The 17177-nt window shown below is 32.5% G+C and overlaps 3 protein-coding genes across 4 annotated transcripts; 2 read left to right on the forward strand and 1 right to left on the reverse strand.

Moving 5' to 3' along the window:
* LOC109328861 (RING-H2 finger protein ATL54-like) lies at positions 3246-4880 on the forward strand. Its single transcript, XM_019562481.1, has 2 exons — positions 3246-3263; positions 3446-4880. The coding sequence occupies exon 2, from the start codon at positions 3575-3577 to the stop codon at positions 4700-4702; it is 1128 nt and encodes a 375-aa protein (XP_019418026.1). The 5' UTR covers positions 3246-3263; positions 3446-3574; the 3' UTR covers positions 4703-4880.
* Positions 8389-11938, forward strand: LOC109329561 (root phototropism protein 3-like). 2 transcript variants are annotated; one of them, XM_019563251.1, is made up of 5 exons: positions 8389-8637; positions 8771-8886; positions 9077-9146; positions 9252-10541; positions 11211-11938. In XM_019563251.1, exons 2-5 carry the CDS (start codon positions 8780-8782, stop codon positions 11760-11762), a joined length of 2019 nt encoding a protein of 672 aa, XP_019418796.1. In that variant the 5' UTR covers positions 8389-8637; positions 8771-8779; the 3' UTR covers positions 11763-11938. The 2 variants fall into 2 exon arrangements, with proteins under 2 accessions (XP_019418796.1, XP_019418794.1); XM_019563249.1 differs by having other exon boundaries at positions 8390-8564; positions 8706-8886.
* On the reverse strand, positions 14403-15659 carry LOC109329565 (peptidyl-prolyl cis-trans isomerase FKBP12). The gene is made up of 4 exons (XM_019563255.1): positions 15458-15659; positions 15027-15060; positions 14803-14917; positions 14403-14682 (listed from the first exon to the last, which is right to left on the reverse strand). The coding sequence occupies exons 1-4, from the start codon at positions 15543-15545 to the stop codon at positions 14581-14583; spliced, it is 339 nt and encodes a 112-aa protein (XP_019418800.1). The 5' UTR covers positions 15546-15659; the 3' UTR covers positions 14403-14580.

The following is a 17177-nucleotide window of genomic DNA, read 5'->3' on the forward strand; positions in this document are numbered from 1 at the left end:
TTAACATATACCTTCTATTCACTTTAGCCCAAATCCCATCTTAACCTAGGAAATTTTAACCATATATATTAATTTTCCGGAAACAAAATGTATAAAATGGAGTTGTATAAGTTGTATATATTGTCACTGTATAATTCACTATTCATATTTTCATTTAGGGTGTAAAAAAGAAAGCTGGTCAAATACATATCAATTTAGCCTACCCCTTTCAAGGAAATAGGGTGTTGCTTTGCAATGGCTTAAACGACCCAAATTGTTTTCATTGGGTGCACTTCTCTTAATTATATTTCTTATTTATTTTGTTTTAGAAACTATACTTCAAGTTATTGTCACCTTTAAATATAAGATTAGTTATGAAATTATTTACTTTAAACGATCTAAGTATGAAAAAGGGTGAATGTAGGTATAAAAAGGAAGCAATAACCTTCTTCCCCCAATTAACAACATACAATGCATGAGTTGGCCGTCCTGCATTTGAATAATTGGGTTTACAGCTCACACTACCTAACTAACTTATAGAAAAGGTTTTATTCAAATAGAAGAAGAAGGTTAATAGTTCGATTATAGGGAATGATACTTGTTAAAAGAAATAACCATATATCCCGGAAAAAAGATCAGTTCCTTACCTTACTTCCATATTAGATAAAGGATATAATTGGTTATAATAAAAAAATAGAGGAAGGTGAACTAATGACTCTTTACTATTACAAATGGGACACATCTCTCTATATAAGAACAACAACTATCCTTAAACTTGTCACACAATCTCAAATTAACACATCCTATTCCATATTTCCAAAATCTTCATTTAGCCATGGCTTCAAGGAAATTGTTCATCACATATTTCCTCCTTGCTCTTGCATTCTCAAGCATGAGCTTCACCATAGGAGCTCGTAATAATCTTTTGCAAAGACCAACTTTACCATATTTGTCAACTCTTCCAACTTTCCCTAACCCAACAATATTCCCACCTTTGCCACCAAGGGGAGTGAATGTTCCACCATTGCCCATTATCCCATCTCTTCCTCCAACCACTCCAACACTTGGTTCATTACCATCCACTTCATTTCCCTCTATTCCAATCACTTTTCCCTTCATACGACCACCTTTAACCACCACCCCTTAAACACTTTCACCACCTACCTTGCTAAAGTTTCTTCATGTGATCATTAATATAGGAATGCATGCAATATATATTGTATCAGAATAAAGTATGTCTCGAGATAACTTATCTCCTTAAATTTACTCAGCATTTGACATGTGTTTTATTTTTTCTTTTATGATATATTTTAAAATGAAAACTTCTTGCATGGATGAAAATAAGATACATGTCATATGTTTAATGAGTTTAAGAATATAAGTTATCTCCTGATATGAAGAAATACTTTTTTTTTTTTTTTGTTAAGTTAATACTTTAATTTTTTGTTATATGTGAGAGACTTATTGTATGATCTTATCATTTTATCTATGTATTTTGTTTTCAAATCATTAGTTTGTTGCTATTTCTTGTACTTTCTATTATACTACATAGTGTGTTTGATTACACATTTATATGGTTATGGCGTTTTCTCCTTTGAACAATGGCTTTTCCATCGACACGAAGGCAATTTTATGAAGAATGTAATTGATTATAACTCAAAAGTGACCGATCATAATGGAATAGAGTGGAGATAAAACACCAAAAAATAATCAATTTTATATTTGGTTGACTTCACAATGCACCTTTTGTAATGTGTGTTGATGGACACATACTAACAAATTCCAAGAGAAAAATATTTTATGAAAAATCACAGAGCTTAATGTTACTCAGTTCAAATATAGAGTTGATAAACCAACAGACATTGATTCAAGTGATACATGTTTGATTTTCCTTAAGTAAAGTTTCAGGTTTTAGTCTTGTAGATAGAAAAAATGTCTACGGGGAGAATTAGCCCCAGATGTTTCCAGCTCGAACAGGATTGCCTCCGGTGCGAGAATAAATATGGGAAACAAAAAAAATATATAGAGTTGATAATATTTTCAAAATGAGTCATTATATAGAGCCCTTAAAAATCTCCAATTTAAAAGGTCTATCATCTATATAAAATTTGCAGGGAAATTGGTGGGAATAAATACTATTATGGGATTTTCACTTAGTAAAATATGTAATTCTTTGGTTGCAAATAAATAAATAAATAAATGGTGGTAGTAACATGTTAGGGTGCAGGATAAGGATCCTCCGTCCCAAAAAGATCATACCCTTAATTGCATTTCCCAAAATAATATAAAATATTAATTTATGTTTTTTATAGAAAAAATTCAATTAAATAACACATTTTGATTGATTAGATACACTATTAGCGACATCAATGAATACACGAGATCTACAAGCTAGGGTGGAATGAAGATGTAACTCAAATGTTGAACACAACAAACTAAAAGTCAAAAGATGTAACTCATAAAGATGCATAGCCAAGCTTTTGTTTTCAAATTTTGTTTCTTAAACACTCAAATATAAAATTTGCTAACTAAAGAATAAAAAAGAGGAAGATTTTATTGAAAAACTAAAGACATTTCTACAAAGGACAATATGCTATATGATCCATATGCAAATTATATTATTTTTTGTAAAAATAATGAATAAATAATAAAATAAAATTTAACATCTCACGCATTGCTAAAAACTAGTATATGAATATGAAGGGAATATTAGTCAACATTTTTTGGACACACGTTAAAAAGAAAAATATAAAAATTTAATACTAAGAATCTGAATATAATATATATCCTAAAATTCATTCATACAAGTTATTCTCATTAAAAAATTATGTACTCAAAACATGACACATGTCATATATTTTTTAGTTTTTAAATTTTTTTTATAAAAAATGATCGAATATGACATTTATCATTATTTTAGTAACCCATGGAAATAACTTATTCTTAGGATATGATAAGTAACATGAAAGTTGTGATTTCATATTAATAATTTCTATATCTTTTTCCCTAAGGGGATGAATCCTAATGTGTATTTTGTTGACTTTAATCAAGAATATTTTGTATCATGCTAAAGTATGTAATAATTTCTTGGTTCATAGCAATTGACAACTGTTACTAACATATATCAGAAGAATACAGTTAGATCTTACATATAACTGAGATATTCAACATTCAACAAAATTAATTGTTTTCTACTTTTGTTTTTGCCTTTTTTCTTTTGCTTTGTTTTTCATATAAAGGAAAAAAAAAATTAATGTGTTCCTTGTACTATATTCAATACAAAAGTAAAAACTAACTGTTATTAGTTCAAGTGGTACATATTTGATTTCCCTTGACCAAGGTTTTGAGTTCGAGTTTTGTGGACGGAAAAAAATACTCATCAAGAGAGTTAGTCCCACATACCTGTAAATGTTTCCGGCTCGAACAGGAGTAGGAGGATACACGTTGAAAAAAAAAAATACCAAAGTCAAAGTTTTAATCCTACTCACATCATGCTCTTCCAACCACTATAACCTTATGTAGATGTTGATGCTTTCTTCTCTCTTTCCCTTCAACTTCAACCCTTTTGTATGATATGATAAGATCATAAATCATAATGGTTTTGCATCACAGAAAGTTGATACCACAAATCTGTGAACTGATCTGTCATACTGAGCAAGAACCATGTTTATCAGATTGCAAAGTTTGCATCAAGGTATGTTTAACCAATCCATATTCTTATTATTATTCTCAACCACCACCAACAACAACAACACCTTTATTCTTAGATCAACATGAAGTGAAACACCATAAAATCTCCACTTATTTGATCCTATCTCTTTCTATTCTCCTTGCTGCTTTATTTGTTGTTTGCTCCCATGCAATATATACCAAGTTTTTCTCAAGAAGAAGTAGAAGGGTATCTATATTATCAAGGCTGCAACAAACACAAGAGCACCACCATGATGATTTTCTTGATCAGGAACATGGTCCTATGGTGGATCATCCTATATGGTATATCCGTACTAATGGTCTTCATGAATCAATTATCAGTGCAATCACAGTTTGTAAGTATAAGAAAGGAGAGGGTTTGATTGAAGGAACTGAATGTTCTGTTTGTTTGAGTGAGTTTCAAGAAGATGAAAGTTTAAGACTTTTACCTAAGTGTCATCATGCTTTTCATTTACCTTGTATTGATACTTGGCTTGCATCTCATACCAATTGTCCTATGTGTAGAGCTCCAATTGTTACCAACCCTACAAGGGTTCCTTCTCTTGTGCCTAATAGTGTTGTTGTTGATCCAAGTTCATTGGAAAATAGTGCGCGCGATACTCGTGAAGGACACGAACTTAGTAATAGTGCAGAAGAAGAAGGAGGAGGAGAATTGGATGTTGAAGATGAGACAAGGGTATGTGATACTGAAAGTGTGGTGGTGGATATAAGACCAAGAAGATCTGTTTCTTTGGATTCATCTTCTGTTGCAAGTATCAATCTTGCTCTTGCAAATGTTCAATCATCGGCTCGGAGTGGTGAAAACGAAGGGATTGTTTCGAAGAGGTTTATTGGAAATGAGAATTTTCCAACTACTTCCAATTCCAAAAGAAGCTCATCTTTTAGGACAAGATATCTGCATAATGTGCTGCATAGTTCAATGAAGAGGTCACATTCCTTTAATGGTAAATACCTTGTGTCGTGGTATAGCCGCAATCAGAGGAAGCGAAATGCTTCTCTCGGAAGCTTTTGATTGTTCCATAAACTTATGTTTATGTTAGTTTCTATGAAATTTATATGTAACTCCCAACAAGCAGGGAAATTCAGAGATTTCTATATGCATCAAACAAAGTGTGTGATGCCTCAAGTGTATAATTACAATACAATAAGTTGCAAATAAATGTTTGCTTCATTTTTCTCAGAAGGCTTCATATATGATTCATTCACATGGTATTCTTTTTTTCTTGAATCATTAATCAAACTTTAAGTAGAACATTTCACCATTGAAAACTGATAATTATACTATCATGCCATATATATGTGGATAACTAGAAAAACATCTGAATCCGCCTCTCCGAAGAAATTTATCGATAAATGAAGATCGTTCGAAAATTCCACACTCACATGATCACATGTAATCTTGAACATGTATGTCCCTGGTGCAATTGTTAAACTCTTTCTCTGAGATCAAGTCATGTATGATAACAAGACAAAAATTTTTAAGGAAAATGAGGAGGATTATGTTTGTTAAACTTTGATCATGAAATGAAGCTCCTATGATATATAAGATATTCTCAGTGAAGCACACATTGAATGGTACAGACTCATACATAAAGGTTCCCTGCATTATTCTTAGGTGACTTTGGAAGTGAAACAACTATTGTCCTGGTATAGCAGAAATTAGCATAAGCTAAAGGGTTTGTCTTAGAAGCTTTTGAGTTTTGATTGTTCTACCATTTCTCTAGTTGGGTGAGACAAATGATCTAAATTGTGGATGCGGTTACTGCGATTGCGGTCGTTGTGATTCGGATTGCAGTGTGAACTTTGTGAGTGAAAAAATATTTTTGAAATCGATGCGGTCTGATACGGTTGCATTGTGGCTTAATGCGGCTCAAATATGGTATGATGCGGTTGCGTTGCGGCTAGATGAAGTCGCATCTCACTGCAACCGCAATATTACGGCCACATCACGTGATGTGGTCTGCAATTTGAATCACTAGGTGAGACCTGTTTATTACAAGAAGGTATGAAAGGGAAATGCTGAGAGAGATATTGCATTACAAAAGAAGAAGCATGACCAAAATCTTAAGTGCCAAGAATCAGAATTGGCAGCAGAAGATTGAAGAACAAAAAGGTGAGAGAGGTTGCTCTTGTAAGAGATTTATCACAATCAAACCTTCTTGCACCCTAGCTGAACTAGTCATTCTCTTGGTAGCATTTTACACAATCACACAAGAACAATGTTTTAAATTGCGGTTACTGCGATTGCGGTCATTCTGGCCGTTGCGATGCGGATTGTGGCCCGATGCGGCCGTATCAATGTGATTCGGAAGCACACCGCAATTGCAGTGTGATGCGGTTGCGACAGTCACCCCAACCGCAATATTGCAGCCACATCCCAATGATTAAGTGACATTGCAATGATTAAATTAATTTGTTAACTGAAGAAGGATTAACAGTCTTTACTGCAGAAACAGAATAAACAGTACAATTGGCAACAACAAGATTAGAAGCATCCCTTGACTTCTCAAGCAAATCTAAGATTCCTTTAATCTACTCTCCAGCTGAGTGTTGTGTTGAGATTGAAAATATAAAGCCTCGAGGTCGTTACTCGAGCTCGAGATAACAGAAATACTTAACTGCCTTTCTTGTTGTATCAACATCGAAAACACCTTCTTATTACTAACAACAGAAATACTTAACTGCCTTTCTTGTTGCATCAACATCGAAAACACCTTCTAATTACTAAAAGAGGTTCGGTTAACATGATTTGGTAACGAACTTGGGAATATGGATCATTCAAACCTTTAAGAAAACAAATCACATAATACTATTCTCTATAACTTTTCATTACTTCAAATATTCCATAAGAAAAGGGCATTCCACAACTACAACTAAAATTCTCAATTTCATCTTATAAAGTCTTCAATTGGTCTTATATCCCTTACTGTTTTCATGGTATAAACAGTGAACAAGTATTTAACTTCCTTGACATCAATTTGGTTTTTTTATAAAGTCAAAGACCTGATTGATTGATTATTTCAATTTCAACAACCAAATTAACATTGTATTCAAAGAAAAGTAAATCCAAATGAAAGGAAACAAGATTGAAGTGCACTAATGCACTATGCTATAAAAGGTAAAAAAGAACAAACAAATTATAGATGAACTCAAAGAATTATAAGGATTTATGGATTGAATGATTGCTACAACTTGATACAATCATTGGGATAATGGGTGTTGAATGAGTGATCATAAGAAAATGGAATAGGGATACATACAATTTGAAAAGGATTTAGTATCTCAAACTCTGTCCCAAAACATGTCACACAGACCACTGAAAACATGTATCTTATTATAAAAATTTAAATATTCATTATTTTTTTCTGTTTTTATTTTAATATTATAAATCCAAGATATGATTTAAGACACAATTTGGGATAACAGATCGTTGTCATAATTAAGTGTTGAGTGTAGTATGTTTGGTCTAAACACAACAGGCAATGGCAGAGGCATGTGGAGGAAAGGGTTGGAGCCTACGCGGCCCAATTCCCACCATACACTTTGGGAAACACTATCCCTTTCACGTTTTTTTAAATATAAATCATCATCACCAATCAAAATCCTATAATTATCACCAATTTACATTATTCACATATCTATTCATCAAATAAGTTTATTGTCCATATATACATATTTGAATCTTTGAAAAATAATTGTTGTAAGGACTAACTACCCCGGACAAGGATCTGTTGTCCTAAACCCTATCTCAGACCAATTATATTATGTCACGTCATTTAAAAAAAATTAAATAATTTTATTGTGATTGGTCAGAAACGTGGTTGGGGATATGGTTGAGGAAAACAGATCCCATCCTACCTATAGAGTTAGTTATCTACCCTTATAATACCGTGGAGAATACATTCATTAAAAAAATTAAAGTGTGATTATATAATTATATTGGTGATCATAATGCTTTAACAACAATTCATAGTCAAGTAATATTGATGTAATTTATAGGTATATAATCATATGAAAAGAAAGTTGCAGCAGAAAAAAGTTGATTTATTTAATAAAAAAAATGTAACTTCTTTTAAGCAGTTTGTAAGATGTTTATATTTTCTTAATATATGCATCTTATTCTACCATAGTTTAAGGTGCACTTTTGTGGAGTTTGGTTGTGGAAAAGACGGAGAAAAACTTATATGGAGATACATGTAACACGTTAAAGTTGGAGATAAGTGTATTTTATAGTTTTTGATGCTATAACTTAAAATTAAATTTAGTTAGGATAAAAATATTAATGTACTATCAGAATCTTATTGATTGTCTTTACATAGTTTCGTCGATGTGACAGGTCATTGTCATTTTGCCTCCTATCTACCACCACTTGTTTATCCTTTCACTTTGTTTTTTTTTTCTTTTAAATTTATTCTTGTTGATAAAAAACTATACTATAATTTTCTTTTATCCTTTTGTTATGCTAACTAAGAAAAATTCTCTTTTACTTGCACTCTAATCAAACCTTGAAAAGCTAAATGGTGAGATCATTGATAACCAAGTAGCAATATTGTAATTGTGGATCCAAATTCCAAGTATTACAACCCCAAAAACTTTGCTAAGAAAATGTGTTAATCTTAGTGAAAGGAATGTTTTTGGGATGTAACAAGTTTATTAACATAACATGTAAAATGATGAAGGAAATATAAAAAAGAAGCTGAAAAGATATAAGACATGTATGGTCACTTCAGGCATAAAGAAACTCAAATTTGGTGTCTTTATACTAATTGACTCATAAGAGGGTACCATAAATCCAAACCTGAAAGAAACAGAACACTCAGATTTATCATTCACCTTAACAATATTGATTTAGTGTGTCCATTTCAGAACAGCATGTAAGAGAGATCTTTGAATTTTTGTATGAAGAAACCGACAAATTTGTGATAACTCATCACTTAAACACCCCATGTTGGATCCTCCTTATTTCATGAACTATGTTTTGTCTATGTCACTTTTCTCTTTGGGACTTTTCTTAGTTAAAAGCTATTTTACTTAGAGGAAAAAAAATCTAAGCTTTTGCATTCTTTGAATCTGTTTTCAACTTTGAAGCATGTGGGAATCAGGGAGTGAAGCAGGACATGAATATGGGACTGGACTTCTGAGTTCAACCAAGCATAGTGTCAAGACTGAAGGGTTTGTTCAAAGAGGTCACTCTTGGTAAGTATATTAGTTATTATATGCATAATAAGATATTAACTTTTTGTGCTATTTCTAGTGAATTGAGATGACAAAAGAATAAGATTTTGAGTGTTGATAATACTGTTTTGTACTGTTAATTTACCCATCTCAAACTGTTGAACAATAATATGCATAAGAATATAGTCTCTATCTTCCTTTTTTTATGTAGGTATGTTGCAACTGATATTCCAAGTGACTTTTTAGTCCAAATTGGAGAAGCTAACTTCCACTTACACAAGGTAGCTAGCTATATTTTTCTCTTTCCAAAAATTACTATGCAGTTTTATATAAAGTTATTAGATACTATTGAACTTTGTGACTTTTTGTTGTTGTTGTTGTGAAAGTATCCTTTGCTATCTAGAAGTGGAAAGCTGAATAGAATCATAAATGAATCAAGGGACCCTGATTTGAATAAGATAGTTATGGATGATATTCCTGGAGGGCCTGGAGCTTTTGAACTTGCAGCAAAGTTTTGTTATGGAATTGCTGTTGATTTAACAGCAGGTAATATCTCTGGCCTAAGATGTGCTTCTGAGTATCTTGAAATGACAGAAGACTTAGAAGAAGGGAATCTTATATTCAAGACAGAAGCATTTCTCAGCTATGTTGTTTTGTCTTCATGGAGAGACTCCATAGTGGTGCTGAAAAGCTGTGAGAAGCTCTCACAATGGGCTGAGAACCTTCAAATTGTTCGCCGATGCAGCGAGTCCATAGCTTGGAAAGCTTGTGCTAATCCAAAAGGTATAAAGTGGTCCTACACTGGAAGAACAGCAAAGATTTCAAGTCCAAAATGGAACAACAATGTGAAAGATTCAAGTCCAAGTATGAACAATCAACAGGTTCCTAATGATTGGTGGTTTGAAGATGTTTCAATCCTTAGAATTGATCACTTTGTTAGAGTCATTACTGCTATTAAAGTAAAGGGTATGAGGTTTGAATTGATTGGTGCTGCAACAATGCATTATGCAACTAAATGGCTACCAGGGTTGATAAGTGAAACATCAACAATACAAGGTGATGAAGCAAGTAATAGCAGTATTAGTAATAGTAGTACTAGTACTAATGGTGGTACATGCTGGAAAGGTGGACTTCATATGATTGTGTCTGGAACTAAAGATGAGAGTTCAAGTGTTCAAGCTAAGGAACAAAGGATGATTATTGAGAGCCTCATAAGCATTATTCCACCTCAAAAGGACAGTGTCTCATGCAGCTTTCTTCTTAGGCTATTGAGGAATGCAAACATGTTAAAAGTTGCACCAGCATTAGTTACTGAATTGGAGAAAAGGGTTGGAATGCAATTTGAGCAAGCTACACTTGCTGATCTTCTTATCCCTTCTTATGACAAAAGTGAGACTATGTATGATGTAGATCTTGCTCAGAGACTAGTGGAACATTTTCTTGTTCAAGAACAGACTGAAAGTCCAAGTAGACAATCATTCTCTGAAAATCATATGGTGGGTAGTAATGTAAATGCTAAGGCAAAAGTGGCAAGACTTGTTGATAGTTATCTTACTGAGGTGTCCAGAGATAGAAACCTTTCACTCACAAAGTTTCAAGTACTTGCTGAAGCTTTACCTGAGTCAGCTAGGACCTGTGATGATGGACTTTATAGAGCAATTGATTCATATCTTAAGGTAATATACTTCAAATATTTCACTCCTTATTTATTACATATGATACTTTATACTTGAAATGAAAATTTGGGTCTGTCTTTACTCTTTAGCATTCTTCTTGCTTCTAACATAATAAAGGGAAAAGTGGATTGTTAGAAAAGCATTTTTCAGTGGCAATATAGAACATGTTTTCTTTATTTTCCAATAAACAATATTTAGGGTATATGGTCATATTTACTTTCCCTGGCAAAATGATTTTCAGTAATAGAACAGCTTATAAAGTAAGCTTAGAAAATGACTTATTACTTTTCTATAATTATTTAGGTTTTTATGGAAAAGCTTACAGAGAGTGCTTATTTAAGCTTATAATAACAACTTAGGATAATAAACTTATGAAAATAGGTTATAAAAATAGTTATGATCTTCAGGCTCTTTTTTTAGCTTATATCTAAACAAGTTTTTGTTTAAGTGGTACATGCTTGATTCCCCTTAAGCAAGATTTCGGGTTCGAGTCTTGTGGATGGAAAAACTACCCGTTGAGAGAGTTAGGCCCACATACCTGTGGATATTCCCGGCTCGGACAGGATTGTCTCTAATGCGAGAATACATGTGCGAAACCAAAAAATAGAAACAAGTTTTTGTTGAAGGAAACACTTAAGTTGATTACCCTATTGTGAAACAAATTAACAGGCACATCCAACACTATCTGAGTATGAAAGGAAGAAACTGTGCCGAGTAATGGATTGTCAGAAACTGTCCATTGATGCATGCATGCATGCTGCACAAAATGAAAGGCTTCCATTAAGGGTAGTTGTACAAGTTCTATTCTCTGAACAAGTCAAAATCAGCAATGCAATAGCTAGCAGTTCTGTGAAAAGTGTTGACTCACACACTCAGCCAATGGTTATAAACAGAAAAACACTTCTTGAAGGGACACCACATTCATTCCAAGAAGGATGGGTAAGTGCTAAAAAAGATATTAACACACTCAAGTTTGAGCTTGAGAGTGTGAAAACAAAGTACTTGGAGCTTCAAAATGATATGGAAAGTTTGCAGAAACAATTTGATAAGGTGATGCTGAAGCAGAAGCAAACTTCAGCATGGAGCAGTGGGTGGAAGAAACTGAGCAAACTTATGACTAATGTAGAGAGTCATCATGGTCATGGTCTTTCACCTAAGGTTCCAATTTCTGAAGAACAGAACAGAAAGAGTACTAGAAGGTGGAGAAATTCTATATCTTGAGAAAGATGAGAAATTAATATTGAATAATTAGTTTCTCAATTTCTTTGAAACTGACTTTTCTGTTTGGTTATATTTCACTTATCTTCTTCTTTTGAACAGTAAATTAATAAGGCTTCAAGTTCTACATGATTCTAGCTAAATTGTAATCTGTCATCAAAGTTAATCATATTTTTCAAGCAAGTTCTATTGGCATTTCAACTATAAGTAGATGCTATTATTATATGCTGTCTTTTTTTGGATAAAAGCATATTAAGAAGCTATAGTGAAAGTAATCTTGATAAAATGGACACTTGGATTCTCATTTTCACAACTTTTCCCTTCACTTCTAATAATACACTAAGAATAATGATTCAACAATATTACTATTTTTGGATATGATATCAATGATTTTCCTTCAAAAATTGAAAGTGAAGTTGCATAGAAAGTGAGAGAATATAATAGTTTCATTATTTTCAATAAAAAGTGTTACACTTTGATGTTCAAATAATGAGACTTGGTGCACTAAATAATTACATAGCAGCCCAAAGACAACTTGCAGAAAAATCATATTAAAACAATAATCAAATAATATTGCACTTACAGGTGTTGGTTCAAGTGGTACATATTTGATTCCCTTAAAGCAAGGTCTCGGGTTCGAGTCTTGTGGATAGAAAAATACCCGTTGGGAGAGTTAATCTCACTTAACTATGGATGTTTCCGACTCGAATAAGATTAACTCCGATGCAAGAATAAAAAAAGAAGGAAGAATGATGGTACATAAAGTACATGATTTTCCCAACTATATATAGACAAAGAAAGAAACATGATTAGATATTCCAACATAAATCATGTTATCATGCATGACAATGGTAATACAGTTGTCACGTGACAAGACACAACAAGTCATTTATAGACACATAACTTAGTCTTTCATTTCTTCTTTAATGCTTTCAAATCATCAACTACACACTACCTACCACATATGCATGACAATCTTCTTTAATTGATATGATTCTTATGTCGTTTTCTTCTATTCAAGGCACTTTATTTGGCATGAGAAAGACAGTGGTAATATTATCACTGATTTTACCTTGAAATTATAGCCTCTAGTTTCAACATTATATCCATGTAACTATTTTTGGATTGTAACAGTGGCCATGAATGAATGTGTTACTCATGAATTCCAGAAGCTATCATTGCAGTGCATTATGGTCAATCTCAGTGTGGTGTTAATCTATTTCAATTTACCCTTAAGTGTCCTAAACAATGGTTGAAATTTTGCTGAACCCTGCAGTATAGTACTTTTACAGTTCTATACTTTTATTAATAACAATAACTCAGTTCACTTACAGCATATACTTTGTGTTCGTGTAATAATGTTAGGATTGATTGTCTTTGCTTAGTATTTGACTAAAAGATCCACTAGATTATAGCATTGGACATTAAAAAAATCCACTTGAAATGATACCAGTCGTTTAGTCCATTGGTCATTTTATCCAAATTATAATGATTAGTACTGCATCACTTTTACTGCTATATCACTCATAAGTATGTGAGATCCTCACTATTTAATCCACATGAAAAACTATGCAGTGTGGATAAATAATTTTTTTGCCCTCAAATATTAGTCAGGGATTAATGCAAATAGATTAATAGATTATATTAGCAAATAGCAGCCAGGAGTAATGAATTTGGATGGCAATTTTGCAGGATGATGATCCACTCAATATTATCTAGTTAACCCTATCAATGTAGTTAACAAATCCTGTACGGTCAGTACTGGAGATGATCCTCACTCGGCACAGCATCGGGATGGATTCATTCTCAAGCGATTTCATACAATGCCATGCTGATGAGAGCAAGGTCTTTATCCTTCAAAAGCCATGTGCAAATCATAGCAAATCAGTCTCTGTTTTTTTAACTATAATGCAACGTAGTCATGCACATTACTGTTTCTGGTTTCTTCACCCTACCCTCACTAAAGTATAACTATGGTTTACTGCTATTATTACACTAGTACTAATAAAAACTTCTTACTTTATTTATCCTTCAAGCGTGCACATGGACGCATAACATCACAGCAATATGATTATTTCTTGCTGAGAAAATTTTACTAGATAAGCTAATCAGTTACAAAACATTTTTCCAAAAATACTAAATTCATTATTGAAATGGTCATAGGAAGCAGAGTTACTAGTTTAACTAATGGCTTCATCTTCCAATACCCCATGAGAAATCCCAGCAAAAAGTCACGGAATATAGCAAAAAAATAAAAGAACGGGGGCACAAGGAGGCGCAAAAAGTCGGGAGATCAAAGTGAAACCAGGCATGAGTATGATTTGACTAAGAAATTGAATCTTAGAAGGGAAGGAAGAAGAAAGCTGGACAGAAAAAAGAGGGATCGGTTCAACAGAAATGGCAACCAAGGCTCTGCCATAGAAGTCCATATGCTCTCTAAAAATTCCACAATAACAAAAGCAGCACACATGCTCAAACATATTGCAGCCAAACCAAAATGTTTTATTTAGCCTTCTAAGCGCAAACAATAGTAAGAGAGTACGGTCCGCAAACCATAAACAACCTATAGCATAGGTAGCATTTCACTTGAAGCAGTAACTAACTATAACTATAACTAAGGCCATGCATTAAACAACTAGTTGCTGAAGAAACAAAGAGTTGGAGATCACTAAAATTTATTGAAGTTAAAACAACTCAAGCAGTGTAGATATCAATCACACACAATCGCGATACAATACCATTATACTTATACATGTCCATCGAAATGCAGCATAATCATTATTATTGCGGCTAAGAAACAAACAAGTTAACAAGGCTTCATTCATTGGGCACTCAAGACTTCAATTTCAAATTCCAAAACAGAGTTAGGCTGTATACCCCAAGCAGGGAAGCCGCCAGCTCCATAAGCATAATCAGGAGAGCACTGCAATATTATCATAAATCAACACCAACAACATTAAATCAAAATCAAATCCATTTTCACAATAATTTGAAATTGGGAATAAGTGATTAGTAAGATGTAAATAATAGTAAGAATGAATACCCGAAGACGAGAAACTTCGCCAATTTGCATACCAAGCACACCTTCATCCCATCCTTTGATAACAGAACCTTGCCCTATCTTGAATGTGAATGGTTGCTGCCCAGGATCCTTTGTACTATATAATAATAACAATAAACACAAAAACATCTCAGTGATTTAATGAATCAAATGAATGTGATATTTGGTTAAAAGGGTATTATTATAGATAATAGATCTTAACTAACCTCCAAAACTTTTGAGAAAGGTCACCATTTTTGCCTGATGAACAACAATTAATCAATTATTACCACATCAACCACAAAAAATAATTGGATCCAAAGTTATATGTGATAAAGTAACAATTAGGGTATAATAAAAATGAAAATCCAAAGAGACATGACATGGATCTTGTCACTACCACATTTTCGTGGGCGCGACGAGAAATATGCAAATAAATACAATAGACTCGTCACATATGATTTTAGAGGGAAAACATGAAAAAACCAATTTTGAAATAAGATTGATTCGCTCACAGATAAAAATTAGATCCAAACTTATATGTGATAAAGTAACAATTAGGGTATAATAATAAAAATGAAAATCCAAAGAAACATGACATGGATCTGAAATGAAGTTATAGAAAAAGTGTGATTATTAGGGTTTAGAAAGGACTAACCATAACCAGTGCAATGAACAGTAACATTCTGACCTTTAACTGGTTTGGGACCAGTTCCTGGCCTCAACAATTGCTTCTCCACTCCCATTTTCCAAATTCGATTCTATTGATTTCTCTTCTTTTGATTATGCTCTTTCTTCACTACCCTTCTTCTCTCTACTCTTCCTCTCTTTTTATACCAAATATATGTATGGATCTTATTTTTACCCTAATTTGAGTTTTTATTGTTTTTTTTTACACGGGGATAGAAAATGAAAAGTAAATGATTTCTTGTAAGAAAAATGGTAAGTTGTGAGAGCTTTAACTAACCATACTCATTATTAGTTACGAATGACAATGAGGTCGAGTGTGTACTTATTCGACGGAACTTAAAATTTGTAACCCAAATTCGAATTAAGTGAGATTGAGAACAACGTACCTGTCTGAAACTTATATTTATATATTTATTATATATATAAAAGTTATATGTCAATTTCTATATATATATATTATATATGTGTCTAGTTTTGTAATTTTACATATATCAATTGAGTTTGATACGGATCTGAGGTAAGGTATTAATTATACTAAGCTTGAAAGTTGAACTCAGGTAAAATCGAGCTCAATCACATCAAGTTTGTTCTCATTAAATTTGCATCAGGTTCGAACGAATATACACACATTCGTTTTTTTATTATCATCCTATTGCAAGGTTGATAACTTCTATAGTTTTTTTGAGGGTGAAGTGTTGTTCTTAATTAAGGATGTAAATGGATATAGGTTGTTCCATGAATTTAACCAATATGCACCAAACCAAAATAACTTGATCAAGATAATGTTTATTAAATCAAAATGATAACTTTTAGTCTTTGTTTAAATATGAGTTACATACACCTTAGAATAATAATCTTAACTTGGGATTTGGGAATGAACTACACAATGAGATTGGAATCAAGAGTGGTGGAAAAAAATAGAAAAGTGTTATATTCTAAGTATGAAAATAATGTCGACCATCTTCCCATTATTTGAGAGGATGTAATAGATTATACTTTAAAAACAAATAGTTAAAATTGTAAAAAGTATTGTTCTTACGAGTGTGCTAGGGATAAATAAAAAATTAGATTTGTGATTTTAATTATTTTCACATTAAAAAGGTTGTGGGGTTCTTCTTAATAATATATTTTACCATTTCTTTAAAAAGCAAAAATAAGGATGGCAATTCCTTATGTACATGCTCATGCCTTTTCTGGGTTAGATAATCTATTTCATACTAAGTTGATTTGATTTTAGTTTTGTTGTCTAAATTTAATTTAGTATTTTTTAGAGAACCCATGCATTACAATTAGTGATTAGCATTATTGATATAATAATTTCAATTAAACAACAGAAAATAACATTAATTAAGAATGCATCCTAACTTTGACCAAAACTAGGTTGATGATGTTGTTAAGGTGCAATGTAACACCGCACTTACAAGGCATCAATCTCGTAACCCTCTTCAAATACTTCTTTAATTTGGAAAAAGTCTGAAGTGGTGGCTTTAAAATACATCATCAAAGCCTTTCAAAACAACTGTTTTGTTCTCGTCTATTAATTGAAAACGCTTTCTTTCTCGGGAAAGATCTACCAACTTATTAGCAAAGGTTTGATACAATGGTTTTATCTCATTATCTTCCAAAACAACAATAATGTCTTTGGTTTTATTTTAACAAACTAATAAATGATTAATATTATATGATAA

The sequence above is a fragment of the Lupinus angustifolius genome, chromosome LG16 (assembly GCF_001865875.1).
Source record: "Lupinus angustifolius cultivar Tanjil chromosome LG16, LupAngTanjil_v1.0, whole genome shotgun sequence".
NCBI classification, from domain to species: domain Eukaryota; kingdom Viridiplantae; phylum Streptophyta; class Magnoliopsida; order Fabales; family Fabaceae; genus Lupinus; species Lupinus angustifolius.